Genomic DNA, 15,245 nt, shown 5'->3' on the forward strand with positions numbered 1-15,245 from the left:
GTTTCACGCGGCGATGCCATTGGTTTGATGTAACAAGGCTCTCTTTTGTACGTTGACGAGACTGCTCAAAAATTCCACGTTGAAAATTAATTTATCCAGGACAAAACTCATTTTAACACTAATTCCTCTACTTAATTAAGGAGATTTGCCAAGAAGAGATTAACGAATAAATGTTAGAAAATAAAATAATACAGAATCGTAAGCGCCGATGATAAATAAATAGAATATCGATAAACTTGGTAACAAAAGAATTATACATATACAATTAGATAGATTAAAAGTTTTAAGAAATTTGTTCTAAAATTTTAGAGCGAATCAGAAAATTTTTCAACATTATGTACTGTATATCCTTTCTTCTGCGAAAAATTGTGGACAATAACCTGTAGTGATCGTAGATCTTTTCTCTTGCGCTTCCAACTTGTCATCCTTCCGTTTACCGAACAGTCCGTTCCTGAAAGCAAACGAATTCAAGCTTATGTAATGAAAGAAGCAAATTAACATTGCATTAGATACTTGCGACGCGTCTCTCCCGCTTTATATTCAAGCGCGTTAAGAGATCTGTGTCACATTTCTGCACCGTGCAACGCGATCAGACTCCGCACGGTACGCTCTTAACCCACATACACTGGAATTAATATTCTCGATCAAGAATTCTTCTAACTACGGCGACGATTATCTTATCTAATTGAGACGAGACGAGGGGAGAGCTTAACGATGTACTCGATTATTACATATTCCATGTGAACTCTCTCTGTCTAAGTAACAGCAACGAAATACGTTTAAAGAGCGCAAGTATTTTCTTCTTCTTTGTTTTTTTTTTTTTTAATTATAATCACCTCTTCTCGATTGATAAATAAAAATTCCTACTTAGCATGATCGACAGTGTCAATCAGCATGTACGTATACATATAGCGAATAAATATCCAAGTTAAACGTGTTGTCACACGTATAATGAGCGCTTGATTGACGTCAGAAATATCGTTTTCCTATTTTATCCAACGACGAGAATATCAAGCGAAACGGTGTTGTAAGAAGGTGAGCAGACGATGAGCGACAAAGTTAAGTGCTGTTGCTACCTCTTCAGCTTTTCACCTCGTCTATATACACGACTCTGTTGTATAGGCGAGAACGTCACGTCGTTTGCCGATTTCAACACGCAGATATTCAATGCACACCGCGCTATTAACGCAACCTCAATCTTTGCTGCTCGTAAATGGGACTTAGGCATCCTCTGCTAGGCAAATATTTTCTCACCAGTCTGAAAAATTACCCTTACGTCATACAAACGGGACTATGTTTCACATGAATTATATTTTCAGACAATATTTCATTTTGATAAGATTCTTTTTTTTCTTTTTTTTTTTTTTTTTTTTTTTTTTTTGGTATAGAGAAAAGTTTGTGTGTTTTGAACAATCTTGGGTTCATTGTTTAAAATGAGGAAAGTGTGACAATTTAGTTATCTTTCATTCTTTGTACTATCTTGCAATGAACTTTGGTAGGACGATTGAAGTGAGAAAATAAGTGAAGAAGGTAATGTGTATACCGTTTTGAAAGAATATTTATCCTTCAGTGATGCAAGCAGCACACTGGGTGGAACAACCAGACACACAAACACGCTCTTCTTACTCCACGCTTCATTTCTTCGCGAAGATAAACTTGAAGACTGATTCATGGTCAGGGAAACGCTTCAGCAGCCTCGGTGTGACGGATTATGAAGACGACGGATAAGATTTCCTTTCAGTTCCTTCTTTCCCTCTATATACCAAGTGAGCAATTCCTACTATTCTTGTGTAGATAAATTTCATTTGCATAAACTGGCACCTGGTTTCACTTGGGAATATCATTTTGTTTATTTATATCTGTGATGAATGGAGTAGCCTATGAAAAATCAAGCATTCATTCAGAATACCTGTGCAGAGAAGAATGACCATGAGCAAAATACTTCCTTCTCTCTTTTAAATAAAAGATATGTGGAATTTGTGAAAACCTTCTGAGAATTTGTAAGCTTGAAATTTAAGAAACAATAAACAGGCACCTGGTTTCACTTGGGAATATCATTTTGTTTATTTATATCTATGATGAATAAAGTAGCTTAGGAAATATCAAGCATTCATTCAGAATTACTTCTGCAGAGAAATAATCTTCTCTTTCCTTCTCTCTTTTAAATACAAAAAGAAAGGAACGTAGAATATTTAGAGTCTATGAAAACCTTCTGAGAATTCGTAATCCTCGAATTTAGCAAACAATGTATTTAAACACCGAACGCTTAGCTAATAAGATAATTTCGTTCGAACAGGACCATCCACCGATTATGCCAGACAATTAAATTACCACGAAGCGTTAATTACCGGTAATCAGACCGGAACTCTTTTCTTTTCTAATGGAAATATGCGGCAGGCCAGGCCAGGCACCGTTTCATAAATCAAAATCCAGAATTTCACCGTGAAATCCGCTTCGATGTTCATCAATAATCCTAAAAATATAATATAAGAAGTGCTCTAGCGAACGTATCGCATGGTACGGACGTTTCAAACCAAGTAGAAAAGTCGATATTGCAAATAGAAGCGTTTCATGCTCGGCTACTTCAACACAATCGGCTGATGTCTGCTTTTTAAATGATTAATAGCTTACGTACAAGCTGATCCACGGCATTATCTGAGTCTCCTCTCTTTGGGTCAGCAGACCATCCACGAATGATTTATAGATCCTCTGACGCATCTTTCTCGACCTTTTTCGTGAAGATAAATTAGTCAAATATCGATACGTTTATGTCCATTACGCGTGGACTCTCTAACAATAGCCGAGTTCCTCGATAATTTTAGGAGAATCCGTGTTGATTTTCCTGACGATAATAATAGAAGTTTCAACGAGGATTGAAACAATGTTTCTTCAGCCTTCTGATAAGGAATTCTTAGTCAGACCTAAAGAAACACGAGATTCTAGTTCTATCAGCAACGAAACATTCTAATCAGATCTGAGATTGAAACACCGTTTAATTCATTTCGGTTAACCTAGTATATGTACACCTGGATAATTAATCAGAGGAATTTTCATTTTAGAATTTTCACGGTTTGCGACTTAGGTTCACTTCGTAGAATATTCATCGAGCACGACGTGTTTATCATTCCTGGCGTTAGATTAGATCGAGAGAGTACAGATATTGGACGAGACGTAGGAAAATTACGGTAGATCGATATCTCTACCGCTGGTAATGCAGCTAGATTCCATAAAAGTGAAATTAAGGTAATATACGAGACAGGTAACGATTGGTTCTCGATCGAAGAAAAATTGCGCAGAATCGATACGGCCACACAGAATTTTCCACGCGAGCTCGTGAATTGTGTTAATTGAACTTTCTACTCGGAACTATGTACACAGAAAAACCGACAGAAATTCGAACGGTAATCTTCGATGCAACGTTATCTTGAGCAATCCATGAGATCATTTTATTATTTATAAGTGTCAGGGAGAGCTGATAAGAAAAAATGCCGCATTGACATTCTCAGAAAACGATTACAGCGTTTAATTTAGCAAATCACCTATCAACAATTCACGCCAATTTTATCGCTAATTACAAGCAGATCGAATTTGCTGAACCCTTCGACAGTGCGAAGCGTGAAATATTCAACTGTTCAACTCAAGAGAGACTCTTAGGAAGAAAGTGGCGAGATATTATTGTCGTAACTATGACGTAGTCTGTTTTAAAAATAATCATACTCGATGTAATTGTTAAAAGAAACACGCGTGAAATATACATTCTTTTTCCATACCGTAATTCATAATTTTATTAGACTGTCGAAGGGTTAACAGAGGTCCAGGAAACTTTCAGAACGAAGGAAAGTCGTTGGAAGCGAGGAAAAATCACAGAGTTAGCGTTGCGAACGCGTAATTAAGCAGGAAAGGCGTTACGCTGGTCGGAACGGTAAGCCTCAAATAGAAATTGCAGAGACCTTTTGGATGGAACTCGACCTGACGTCGATCGTCTACTACGTTAGACGCTCTTTATTTATGTCATCTGGAGAACAGCCAAACGCAGAATACTGGCCGAATGCAATTCACGTGTGAGTTTCGTTCGCGATACCTAAGTTCAAGTTCAACAAACTTCTGGCTGAAACTTTCGGGACATTTACATTCGAGGAACTGATATATTCTTTTGCAGAAAGTAGAATTCTCAGCCGCGTGGAATTCTTCTGGAAAGTCTGCAACGATCGTTTTTTCATATCCATCGTCGACGATCTTCTCTCAGTTGTTCTTGTCAATGTTGAAATTAGCGGGAAGTGTGATAGATCCTAAACGATTCATTGATTTATTTATTTGAGAAAGAGAAAAGTTTGGGAAAGTGTAGAAGAAAGAAATAACGGAATGTGCTGAAAGAGAAATTAAAATAGAGAGAGAGAGAGAGAAAAAGTATGTTACAGGAAGAATACCTACCAGGTGGATTTAATGGAAAAGCTATTCGATCTCTTCTTCCTACTTCTACCGAAGGTCCAGAATTTATGCTTCGAATCCTTCGATTTTCCTTCTCTGGGCAGAGTTGGCTGCGGAGTATGTATATCGTCGTTGAACGGATTCAAATGTTCCGGATAATCGTAGATGGAAACACTTGGACGTCTCGATCGCGACATGATTCACCGTATTTCCTTTGTGAACTTTCGGATTTTATCTCTGTTGACAGCGTGAAATGGTCGCGACGCCACACAGCGAGGTTCACCGATCCCTCGTCATCGTCCTCTCGTACACTGCGTCCGCCTGAATAAAACAAATTCGTCCAATTATTTTCAGTCGTTTTCTGAAATTTTTTTAAAATAAAAGAAGGGGTCTCGTTTATTTTTCATCATCGATGGTACACCTCTTTGACGAAGAGGTGGAAAGACTCTGTGAAAAATTGAAAGAACTCTGTGAAAGATGGAAAGAAATTGGAGAAAAGTGAAAATTTTTTTTAAAGTTTTTTAAAAATAAGAAAACACGTTTCGTCGTTTATTTTTTATCATCGATGTGAAAAAACTCTTTGAAAAATTGCCTGAATATAAAAAAATTCCTAAATTATTTTTACTTATTTTCCAAAAATTCTTCAAAATAAAAAAAAAAAACGTTTCACCGTTCATTTTTTATCATAAGCATTACACCTTTTTATCAGACAGACGAAAAAAGCTCTGTGAAAACTTGAAAGAACTCGAAGAAAAGTGAAAATTCGGCAAAACAAATCAGCACGTTGCTGTTCGACGATGTATTTAAACATTTCCATTGATTATACCGCTTCGTCAAACGCGTCGCTATACTTAATCATGCGGTTAGAATTACTAAGAGTGTAATTGTCAAGAAGCGTGAGCAATTCTACATAGTAACCGCGCCGAAAGCATCGAGCATCAAGAATAAAGTCCGGATTTATTTTTAACATATTACGTACGCCTGATTCCGTGGAAATTAACGGTAACAGGAAGTTGAACTTGCGTTATGCACAAACTCTGCCGACCATCGCAAATTGTCAACAAAAGAATATCAATCATCCACGCGTCTTCCTCAAATTTTTCTCTTTTCTACCAAAACTTCGCTAACTTAATCTTCCAAAAGAATTATTACAAACAATTTGTCCGTATTTCCCATTTTTCCCCGATTTTTTTCACATTTTTTATAAAATTATCATCGTCGTCGAGCAATTCGCGAAGGCCAGTTTCTATCTTATCGGCAACCTCTTTTCACGCGAAATGTACATCGGTATCTATACATATATCGCGAGCTGTACGAGAAATCGTCTATTTCGTTACGTGCCCCACTCGAAATAACACAACACACTCGAAGTGGAAAACTATTGCGTCAAACCGGCCTCCGATTTGATGAATTTCGACCCTGAACCGAAGAAACGATTTCGCCTATTCAGAGGCTAAGACATTGGTCAACTTTATGACGACGATAAGAGGGAAACGATTTAGAGAGCGAGCCACGATATACATAATTGCTCGATGAACGCGTACCATGTTGTCCAGTTATGCCAATTGTCGCTTCAAATCGAACCGACCCGCGCGATCACCAATTGACCATTATTATTTAGCAACAATCGCCGTTAGTACTCGGGTTAATCTCTATTAAACTCGGAAAAAGGACGAGCTTTCTGTGTTAACCCCTGCAGTGAACGGAAGAAGAAATAAAATCGTCGATCTGGACCATCTGGAACGATTATTCCAAGTTTTATTTTTTGTGTGTGTAGAGAATGTGAGGTTATGAACGTTTGTTAACCTGAAATGTCGATAATCACAATTGCTGTCTGTTTTGTTGTTTGATTTTAGAGGTTATGTGGTTAGGAAAATTGGAAAACTGAGGTAATATGGTTTATATCGAAGTGAAGGGAAATCTTTTGTCGGGAAGATCAAGTATTTTAAGAGAGAATGTGCGACAGGGTACTCGGTTATTCACGTAAGGGTTAAATTGGATTAATTTAGTCATAATTGAGTGTAACTCTGGTGTGAATGTGTTGGATTTTAATCTTTAGGGACACTGCTTCCTCTGTAATTTTAAAAGATAATAATGATAACTGATTGTGACCTTATTTTGTAACAATAAAATTTGTATTTTCTATAAATATCTTTTTCGACTATTTTTGCGTTTACTTTAATTTTATACGCTCGTTTGTTAATAAATCTTAATCCTTTGAGGTCTGAATAGTCTAATAAGGCTACTTTTGTGAAGTCTGTCTTTATTTCAATATTTCAGCGTAATATTAATTATAAAACATTAAATTTCAGTATAATATTAACGCTTAAAAAAATGATTTATTATCACCGCACGATATCTGAAGGCAAAATTTCCTATGTCGAGCTAGACTTAATATTCCTCCAAGTTGCTGATTACACATATCCATAAAACATACCGAGTGTCAAAGGTTAACAGTAACAGCAACGATCTTTCATAGTAAATCTGATAATTTTCCACGAGAATGAAATATCAAACTGATACTTTGCAAAAGGAAAGAAAAAGAAGAAGATTCCGAGAATGTGTTGTCGACTGTCGGTAAACAAGTGGAGTATCTTCGATGAAATAGAAAAAAAAAAAAGAACGTGTGTTAATATGATACTTAATCGAGTGTCTTATCAGTTCAGTTTCTCTGAGAAAAAAATAAAAGTCACTTCTATATAAGTGTCGAGATTTTTTTTTCTTTTGTTTTTTTGAAACACTCTGTACAATGTTACGTTAACCCAGTTAACGAACCGACTAATCCTAGATTACGAAAATAGAGAACGGCACAAGATTTACGTAATATACGCACTGCTCGATGATGCATCTTAATTACACGACACACGTAATTTCGTTATTCATGGGATCTTTCTTTTCTTTTTTTTTTTTCGTGGGTCGAGTTACGTTCGTTCCTTTCGCAATGCAGATACGATATTCCCAAGCTTGTATTTTCTTTATTGCATACGTTTAATGGTGTGAAAAATTGGAGAACTTTCGAAAAGGAAGAATGCGAGGGAAAGGTTGTAAAAGAAAAATTAGAATTTTTCTTCTTTTCTTTACAGTCGATAAATTGATCAAATGGTCCTGCACTCTTTTCACTCTTCCCTCTTCGCTCTGTCGGTAATTTCGGTTTTGATGTATTTCGGAAATATCGAGATTCGGAAGGAATGAGCATGTAAATTTGGAATTTTGGGTTAATTAAGTTTTACCCAAAAAGAGAACTTAATTTGTATTATATTTCCCGCGTTATAGAGGGTCATTTCACTATTGTACTTCACAAGTATAATATGAGACACTCGGAAGCCAAAATGAGTGTCTCCTCTTTTCGAAATTCTTCCAATTTTAGTATTGAAGCGCGTGCTCGGTGCTTGACTGTTCATATATGAAAAAAAATTCTCCACAAATAAAAGAAATGTAATAAATTTAATTCGACGGAGCTAGTCACGTGTGGCTTCCAAGTGTCTCACACATCGAAATATGCAAAAATCCCATCAGATTACACCATCATACGTTTATTTATAGATTAGCGTTGTTGCTTACGCAGCTCAAGAGATTCTAGCTTTACTCTCGCATTACTATACTTGCATAAACATCCGCGGTTCAATTATAAAAGGATCTAACATAGAAACGCAATAAACGTCGCAACTTGCAAACATTCATTACCATTTCATTTTACCACTAACACCGCATTACATAGAAACACACGTCGAATATAAAATGTTCTTCGTCAGGGATAATTACTAACGCCACATGTTCTCCAACCGACGAACAGATAGACTTCTATCAGAGATTAGATACTGTCGTCGTGTGACGACGTATAACACGTATATAAGTACAAGTACACAAGTTAAGAAAACGATCTGAAAGGAAGACACAGCAGCCAAGGTATCACGTGTATCGATGCTCACGAACGACGACTAACGAACGCAATTAGCTCAATTAGCTCATTGCACTCGCTGTTCATTTCTGGAGCTCGCTGATGAACTTGCGTCACAATCATGCTTGGACAATCCTAAACGAAGAATTATTACCGCGTGCCTGCGTTTCAACCACTTCAATTCACGATTCTGAATTTCTTGCCTACACGTCCATGATTAACCCTTTTTACTCCTAGCACAACGCCACAGCGTGTCGTTGGTTAAACACACTAGGTTTACGGACATTTCTTATATACCTATCACTACAGACAAATTGACGCGTGAACAAAACTGCACATTTTCTTTAAAAAACAACTTATTTTATTTAACACTAGAATTACCAGCCGAGTCAGAATGACACATTACCGACTGTACAAAAGTGAATTTTTACGTAAGTAAACCATAGTTGGAAAATTCGATTCGTATCGACACAAATAGAAGCATACCTGTACAAAATAAATTCGGAGAGTTACAAATGGCAACACTTACCAGTATTGAACATTCACGTTTTCTCGAAAGATGCTAATGGGTCATTTTGACCCGGTCGGTAATTCTAGTGTTAAAGACAACATATTATACGCTATTAACTTATAAACGAAACTATGTGATATTATATATCAGGGGTGGCCACAGCGCGGCTCGCAGGCGAGTGGTGCGGCCCTTATGCAAATAAAATGTATGTAAACTAAAACTGATCAATGTCTAAAAGCAAAGATAAATAAATGGCTCTTTCAAATATTCCTTCTTTAAATGTGGCTTCCAAAGGTAGTGTAGCTGGCCACCTCTGTTATATATTTATATAAAATGTATAATAAGCGTAAGTGGTAGGAAACGGTTTCTGTAATTTTCCTTGTGAAATTCGAGATGCGTTAAACTAACGCGTAAACCCAGTGTTAAACACTCTAACGAGCTAGAAACTCGAGGATCTAAGGTTTTCGTAAAAAATTTCTAGTACAACGTTAAACGAAAATATTTTATTTGAAATTTTAAATACGAATATTAAATGAAATTTTTCTGTAGTTAACAGACGATAGAATAAGATGGAAGAATGTAGAATCAGGTTAAATCAGCTGATGGGACTAAAAGGGTTAAACAAGTGGAGAAAATTTACGAATTAAGGTTTTATTTTTGAAAAAAATGTGACACAATAGTTTCTATGTGTTTCAAGCTATTTTTTCTCTCTGTATATGTGATACTAATTGCAGAGAAGGCCAGCGTGGTTTTGCTAATTGAAGAAACTGTTTCACACGCGAGACTGACCGCTGTGAAATATTGAAACACAAAGCGTTTTTCCTTTTTAATATTGTGCCTCTAATATTCTTCTCGGTAAGTGGTTTTTCTCATAGCAACCACACCTGTGATTCATGCTTTTTTTTTTACAGATGCTACAATTGAAAAAATAGGTGCAAGTGTCTTATAGAAAGATTTAGGATCGATTCAGAAAAATGTGCTATGGTAAAACATCGTTTTAATTGATAATGAAGCAGAGCGATTAGGTGCTATGTATAGCGTTTAAGGTGGCTTCGGCGTGTGTTAATCCCTGCAAACTGTCATCAACCTCCACATGTGGCGTGCACATCATGCAAACAATAAAAAATCTATGAATAACGAATCAACTGACGATTAAGGATGATTTAGGATCGGATTTAAAGATACCATTGACACTTTAACAAGTTGCAGTTACTATACAACTGAACTGTGTATTTCCTAACGATAAGTCTCTATAAATCATGGATGTTCAAATTTTTGGCTGCCTGGGCCATATTGAGCGAAGAGAAATCGTCTTGGACCGCATATTAATGTGTATAAGTAACAAAATCTTCCTTTATTTTTTTATATTTTTTATAAAATTATTTTTGTTATTGACTAATAATTTAAAATTATTATGTACTTTATTTATGTGAAAATTGCATGATAATGTTAAAAGTTTGCGACCTTGAGAAGCCCGTATGTTGCCCGCGGGGCAGCAGGTTGGACACGCCTGCTAAAGATGGAAAATTTTCAAATTCTGGATATCTAGAAGCGCTACAGATCACGAGTATCCAACTCTGGCTTGCTTGGGCCATACCGAGTGAAGAGGAATCGTCTTAGACCTCATATGAAATATATAATGTCATTAATGTGTATAAGTAACAAAACTTCCTTTACTTTTTCATATCTTTTATAAAATTATTTTTTCGATTGACTAATAATTAAAAATTATCATTAATTTTTTTTATATAAAAACGCCTGCTATAATGGAAAATTTTCGAACTCTAGATATCTAGATGCGCTACAGATCACGAGTGTCCATCTTTTTAGCTTGCCTAAGCCATACTGAGCGACGAGGAATCGTCTTAGGCTGCATACGAAATAATATAGTTGGTGTGTACGAATAACAAAACTTCCTTTACTCTTAAAAATCACATGACAATGTTAAAAGTTTGCGATCTCGCGGAGCCCGCATGCTGCCCACGGGCCGCGAGTTGAACACGCCTGCTATAGATGTAAAATTTTCAAATTCTAGACATCTAGATGCGAAATTTCCAAATGTTACAATCCGGAAATGGTAAACTTTCAAACCCTGAGCTCACAGACCACAACCCACACCTTTCCAACTTACATAATTCACAAGAAAGCCGGTAATAATGTTACAAAGTCGTATCATTCGCACCTTCACGCACTACCTGCAACTCTAAAGCGTACAAGTTTCTTCGTAGGAAGACTACTCGCGAAACATCCAGCGTGTATGTATGTACATGAATTAACACGTTCCGTTCCCTCTACAATTCCTAGCATAGGCTATAGACAATGGCTATCAGCTGAGAAACTGGACTGAACCACACCAAAGGAGAATACAATGAGAAAATGGCAAACTGTAAAGAGCGTAACGAGGAAACTGTTCAACATAACCTCGCGATCTTCCTCGATTGCAACATTCTCCGGTTAGTCAGACGTACCACCGCGTCGATTCATTGTAAAACACGAATGTTTTGCCATCTCCGATCGAAGAGAATAAAAGTAAGAAATAAAAAGAAAGGGATTACACTTAGAATAATTTGGCGACGACGCAAGAAAATCTGCAAGTTTTCTGGCTTTCTACCAACAGTGGAGACACCACAAAATTCAGCCAAGTATTTTTAGGATCTCGGTCGATCGGACGAAACTTCTCGATAAATCTTTCGACCGCGAAAACACTGAATTTTCAAATATTTTTTTTTATCTTCTTTCTTTCGAGCTTAAGATCGAGCTGGTCTCGATGGAAAGTGAGAGAAGGTTTCTTTTTTTAGAAATTGAATTGCAGTGAATATTACAGGTAATGTCGTCATCAAGGAATGGCACACTATACTCTCGTGAAACTTAATGACCAGTATAAATATGGCAGGCTAACTCTCTGCGGTCGAGATTTATCGATCAGAATTTCTGTTTCGCGTGTCACGTATAACTGGAACAACCTTTTGTCAATGTCTGACTGCACGGAGATCCCGTGCAAGGATTTCATGCAAATCTCCAGGTTCTACAGTTGCAAATTTTCACCGATATACCGAATACCCTTCCGGTTGAACAATCGATCTAGTTTCATTCCGCTCGACTTAAAAACTAACCTAAAAATTTCGGAAAAATGACGAGAAAAACAAAGAATAAAATTATAGAATAAATTTGATAGCGATTTCATTCCTGAACGTGAGAAATTTCTTTCGATGTATAAGAAATGAATTAAAGAAACGAGATGATAGATTTGTGCTCATGAGAAACAGGAACACGCGGCAGAGTAAGGTGAGCTGCGTTAAGATTCGATGCAAATTAGCTGCAAATTAACTTGACTTTGTCTAACTTGCCCTTCCGTTTAAACGGGGGAACTCTCGAAATGATGGCGAATTAAGCTGTCAGATACGGCCATTAGCAGAGTTAGAAAAAGCATCTCCATTTTAAATCACACCGAGCGGATCGCGAAACGCGATTCACCGATTTACACTGCACGCAATCGCGTAAAGTCTAACCTCCATGGGAAATTACTCTCTCACAGAGAACTATCAATCCTTCTGCGATCATTTTTACTCTTAAACCCTCGCGTTATTTTGACCAATCTTCTCAAAAATTAATCATACAAATTCGCCTTAATTCGATTAAAAAAATTTAACATCGCACAAAAGTGTATAACTAAAGAACACAAGAATGCACCTATCTTTTATTTGTTAACGAGATATCTAATCCAATCTGGAAAAAAGACTTCATATTTGAACACACATCGATAGCCTTGGCTGCTATAACTATGGAAGAGTGACTTTTAAAAAAGATTTATCTCCATCACCTTACGAAACCAAAACTTCTTCGTCGAACCTTGTATACACCTATCTCGTACTTTTTACGAGCTGTAAAAAGAAATTACGTGCTCTATTTCCGAATGTAAGCTACTTCACGCGATGAAACATATTTTTCAGTGGGAATTGTTTCGAGATTCTACCACTGCTTTTCACGACCCCCTTCGAAGAGGACTATTTTCTATTTTTATACTCGAAGAAGGTTCTCAGCTACCGAGAAAGTAAACTCCTAAATTTCTTCCGCTGGCTAAGCGATTTTTTCTAAAAATACACATGTCTCACTTCCATAACGATTACGATATTTCTTTCTTTACGTAAAAGAAAATATATACGCGTAAGATTCGAATTGTACGATTTGTTCAGTTACACGAACTTGTCTGTGACGTAATAAGGGATGGTTTTACGAACGTTTGAATAATGACGGTTAAGAGAAGAAAGGGAGTTTAGATAGTTGAGAATCTCTGGTATCCGTGACTCGAGCTCGTGGCACCAGTTACATACCGCGAAATAGCAAGGTACACGTTTAAGGCATACTGTGTCTGTGATTTTACGATTCCGCCTTCCAAGTAATGCACGAAAGTACCAATCGATACCTCTATAATTGCTGACGATCACGAAAGAACCATAAAGTGAGTGAGAAAGGAGAAAAAAGGAAATTGCAATTGGATCATCTGCTTCGGGAATAAGTTATCACTGGGCGAACCGTGATATTTCCATCTGAATCACTTTTAAAAAATAGAACGTGAATGCAGTAGAGAAAACACTCGATCCATTAGGATTTCCATAACGTTTCGCTAATTTTCTACAGTCTAAGAAAAAATTATGTACATACTACCATAAATGCAACTTTTTCTCGTTATTAAAGAAACATGAATTTTTTACAAGTGAAAAGAACCCGTTGTAGTTGAACAACTATACCGAATACATTAATGTAGGAACTTAGTGTTTTTTTTTCCTATCGACAAAGACGTGAAAATCATATTTCGTAAGCGAGATAATTTCTTTTCGCAAAATCTTCATCATTCTTTCGGTAACGCGACCAAGGTTATCGATCGATCGGCGATCATCACAATTTTCGTTAAAAAATAAACGTCTATGATTACAGGCCTTTTATTTCATACTATATTCGTAATATTTAATCTCTTGCATTATCCATAGAATAATCTTTTTTTATATAACACCAGGGATTATTTTTAACGTACAAACACCTTAACAACAGTGAAAATAAGACAAGTCGGTGCTCAGTTCGCAAAACATAGTACGGTTAATTAATTGCCGCTAAAATTCTTCGTGTTTTAACAAAAGAAAAGAAAAAAAAAAGCTTAATGACCATTGCAATCAGGTGTTGAATATTCCTATCAACGACTCACGTGTGCTTCCGCTTGTCTCTCGATGCAGTAATCGCAAAAAATACAACGGTAATCAGAGAGATAAAAATAACGCTTACTGACCACTGTTTACGCGCGAACCGATTGAGCGTAATGGTGGAAAAATCGACGAGTTGAATCGACGAACGGACAGAGAAAACGGAACGAAGAAAAGGTTGTAGGATCAACGGAACCCGAAATATGGCCGGCTAAATTATACGCGTCATGTAGGTCAGTGAATCGCAGCTTGAAATGATCGTGCACGAGTTATATGTCATGCTGTGCTGGCCACGTATTATGCATGAAAAAGAAACGGTCAAGACGGTCGTTTGTCTTTGTCTAGTAGAATACCATCAAACGACAATAGTTTCGTAACTTGTTTGGTGCATGTTAACGACGTCATCGACGAAATTACGAATATTTGGCAATTTCGATTCTTTTATTAAGCTTTACGTCGATTTTTAATACTGTCCATATATTCCAAGATGAATGATTTACATACCGGAATTAACGAATGTCACCATGATAAGCATTTTTATCGTCGAACGTATCCATTTCGAGGAATATATCGCGACATATCGAGCGACAATGAAATTCCTATGTGAGCCACGCTTCATCGATCACGTTCTTGTCCTTATACTATTTATACATGTATGTTACGCTTCCTTTTGCCTGCTTCAGGTCACTTACACTTAATAATACGGGTGGTAAGAAATAAGAAAACTTGTGCGAGCAAACTGTTACTTTCAAGCATTTTCGAGAACCAAAACAAATTCGATCGAACTATCGATAGTCGTGGAAGCGCGCGATATCATCGGCGTAACGATTCGATCATCGATACCGGTCGATCGAATTTTTAGCAACCACCATTATGCAAAGAACCGAAAACCTTTCCAATCGTATGTTCGAAATATCGTAATAATAACGTACAATTTAATCTAAAACTACATAATCTAAGATCTAAGTTATAAGCCTTACGTAAGTGAGTCCAGATGACAATTTGATACGGTGTACGAAACAGGTGTAAAGATTCAAATCCTTCTGGCTGTCAGTCTATGTTCAACTACTCTGAATTATGCACGTTATTAATATTTTTACACACTATTACCGGCACTGATTTCGACAACCAAAGAGAGAGTACACAAACAGCACTAAATTAAAGCGTGGAACACAGTCCGCGAGAAACACGATAACAAGTTACCACCTCAGAG

General features: G+C 36.8%; 1 protein-coding gene across 1 annotated transcript in view; it reads right to left on the reverse strand.

Annotated features, from left to right (window-relative positions):
• The window catches only part of LOC108579579 (muscle M-line assembly protein unc-89-like), a 17,146-nt gene extending 1,901 nt beyond the window's left edge, over nt 1-15,245 (reverse strand). The window contains exons 1-4 of the mRNA XM_017943152.1: nt 15,013-15,245; nt 4,432-4,749; nt 381-451; nt 7-61 (exon numbers count right to left, since the gene is read on the reverse strand). Coding sequence (XP_017798641.1) covers nt 7-61; nt 381-451; nt 4,432-4,625 — 320 coding nt within the window. The 5' untranslated portion in view covers nt 4,626-4,749; nt 15,013-15,245. The remainder of the gene's footprint in view (nt 1-6; nt 62-380; nt 452-4,431; nt 4,750-15,012) is intronic.

The sequence above is a fragment of the Habropoda laboriosa genome, unplaced genomic scaffold (genome assembly GCF_001263275.1).
Source record: "Habropoda laboriosa isolate 0110345459 unplaced genomic scaffold, ASM126327v1 scaffold33, whole genome shotgun sequence".
NCBI classification, from domain to species: Eukaryota; Metazoa; Arthropoda; class Insecta; order Hymenoptera; family Apidae; genus Habropoda; species Habropoda laboriosa.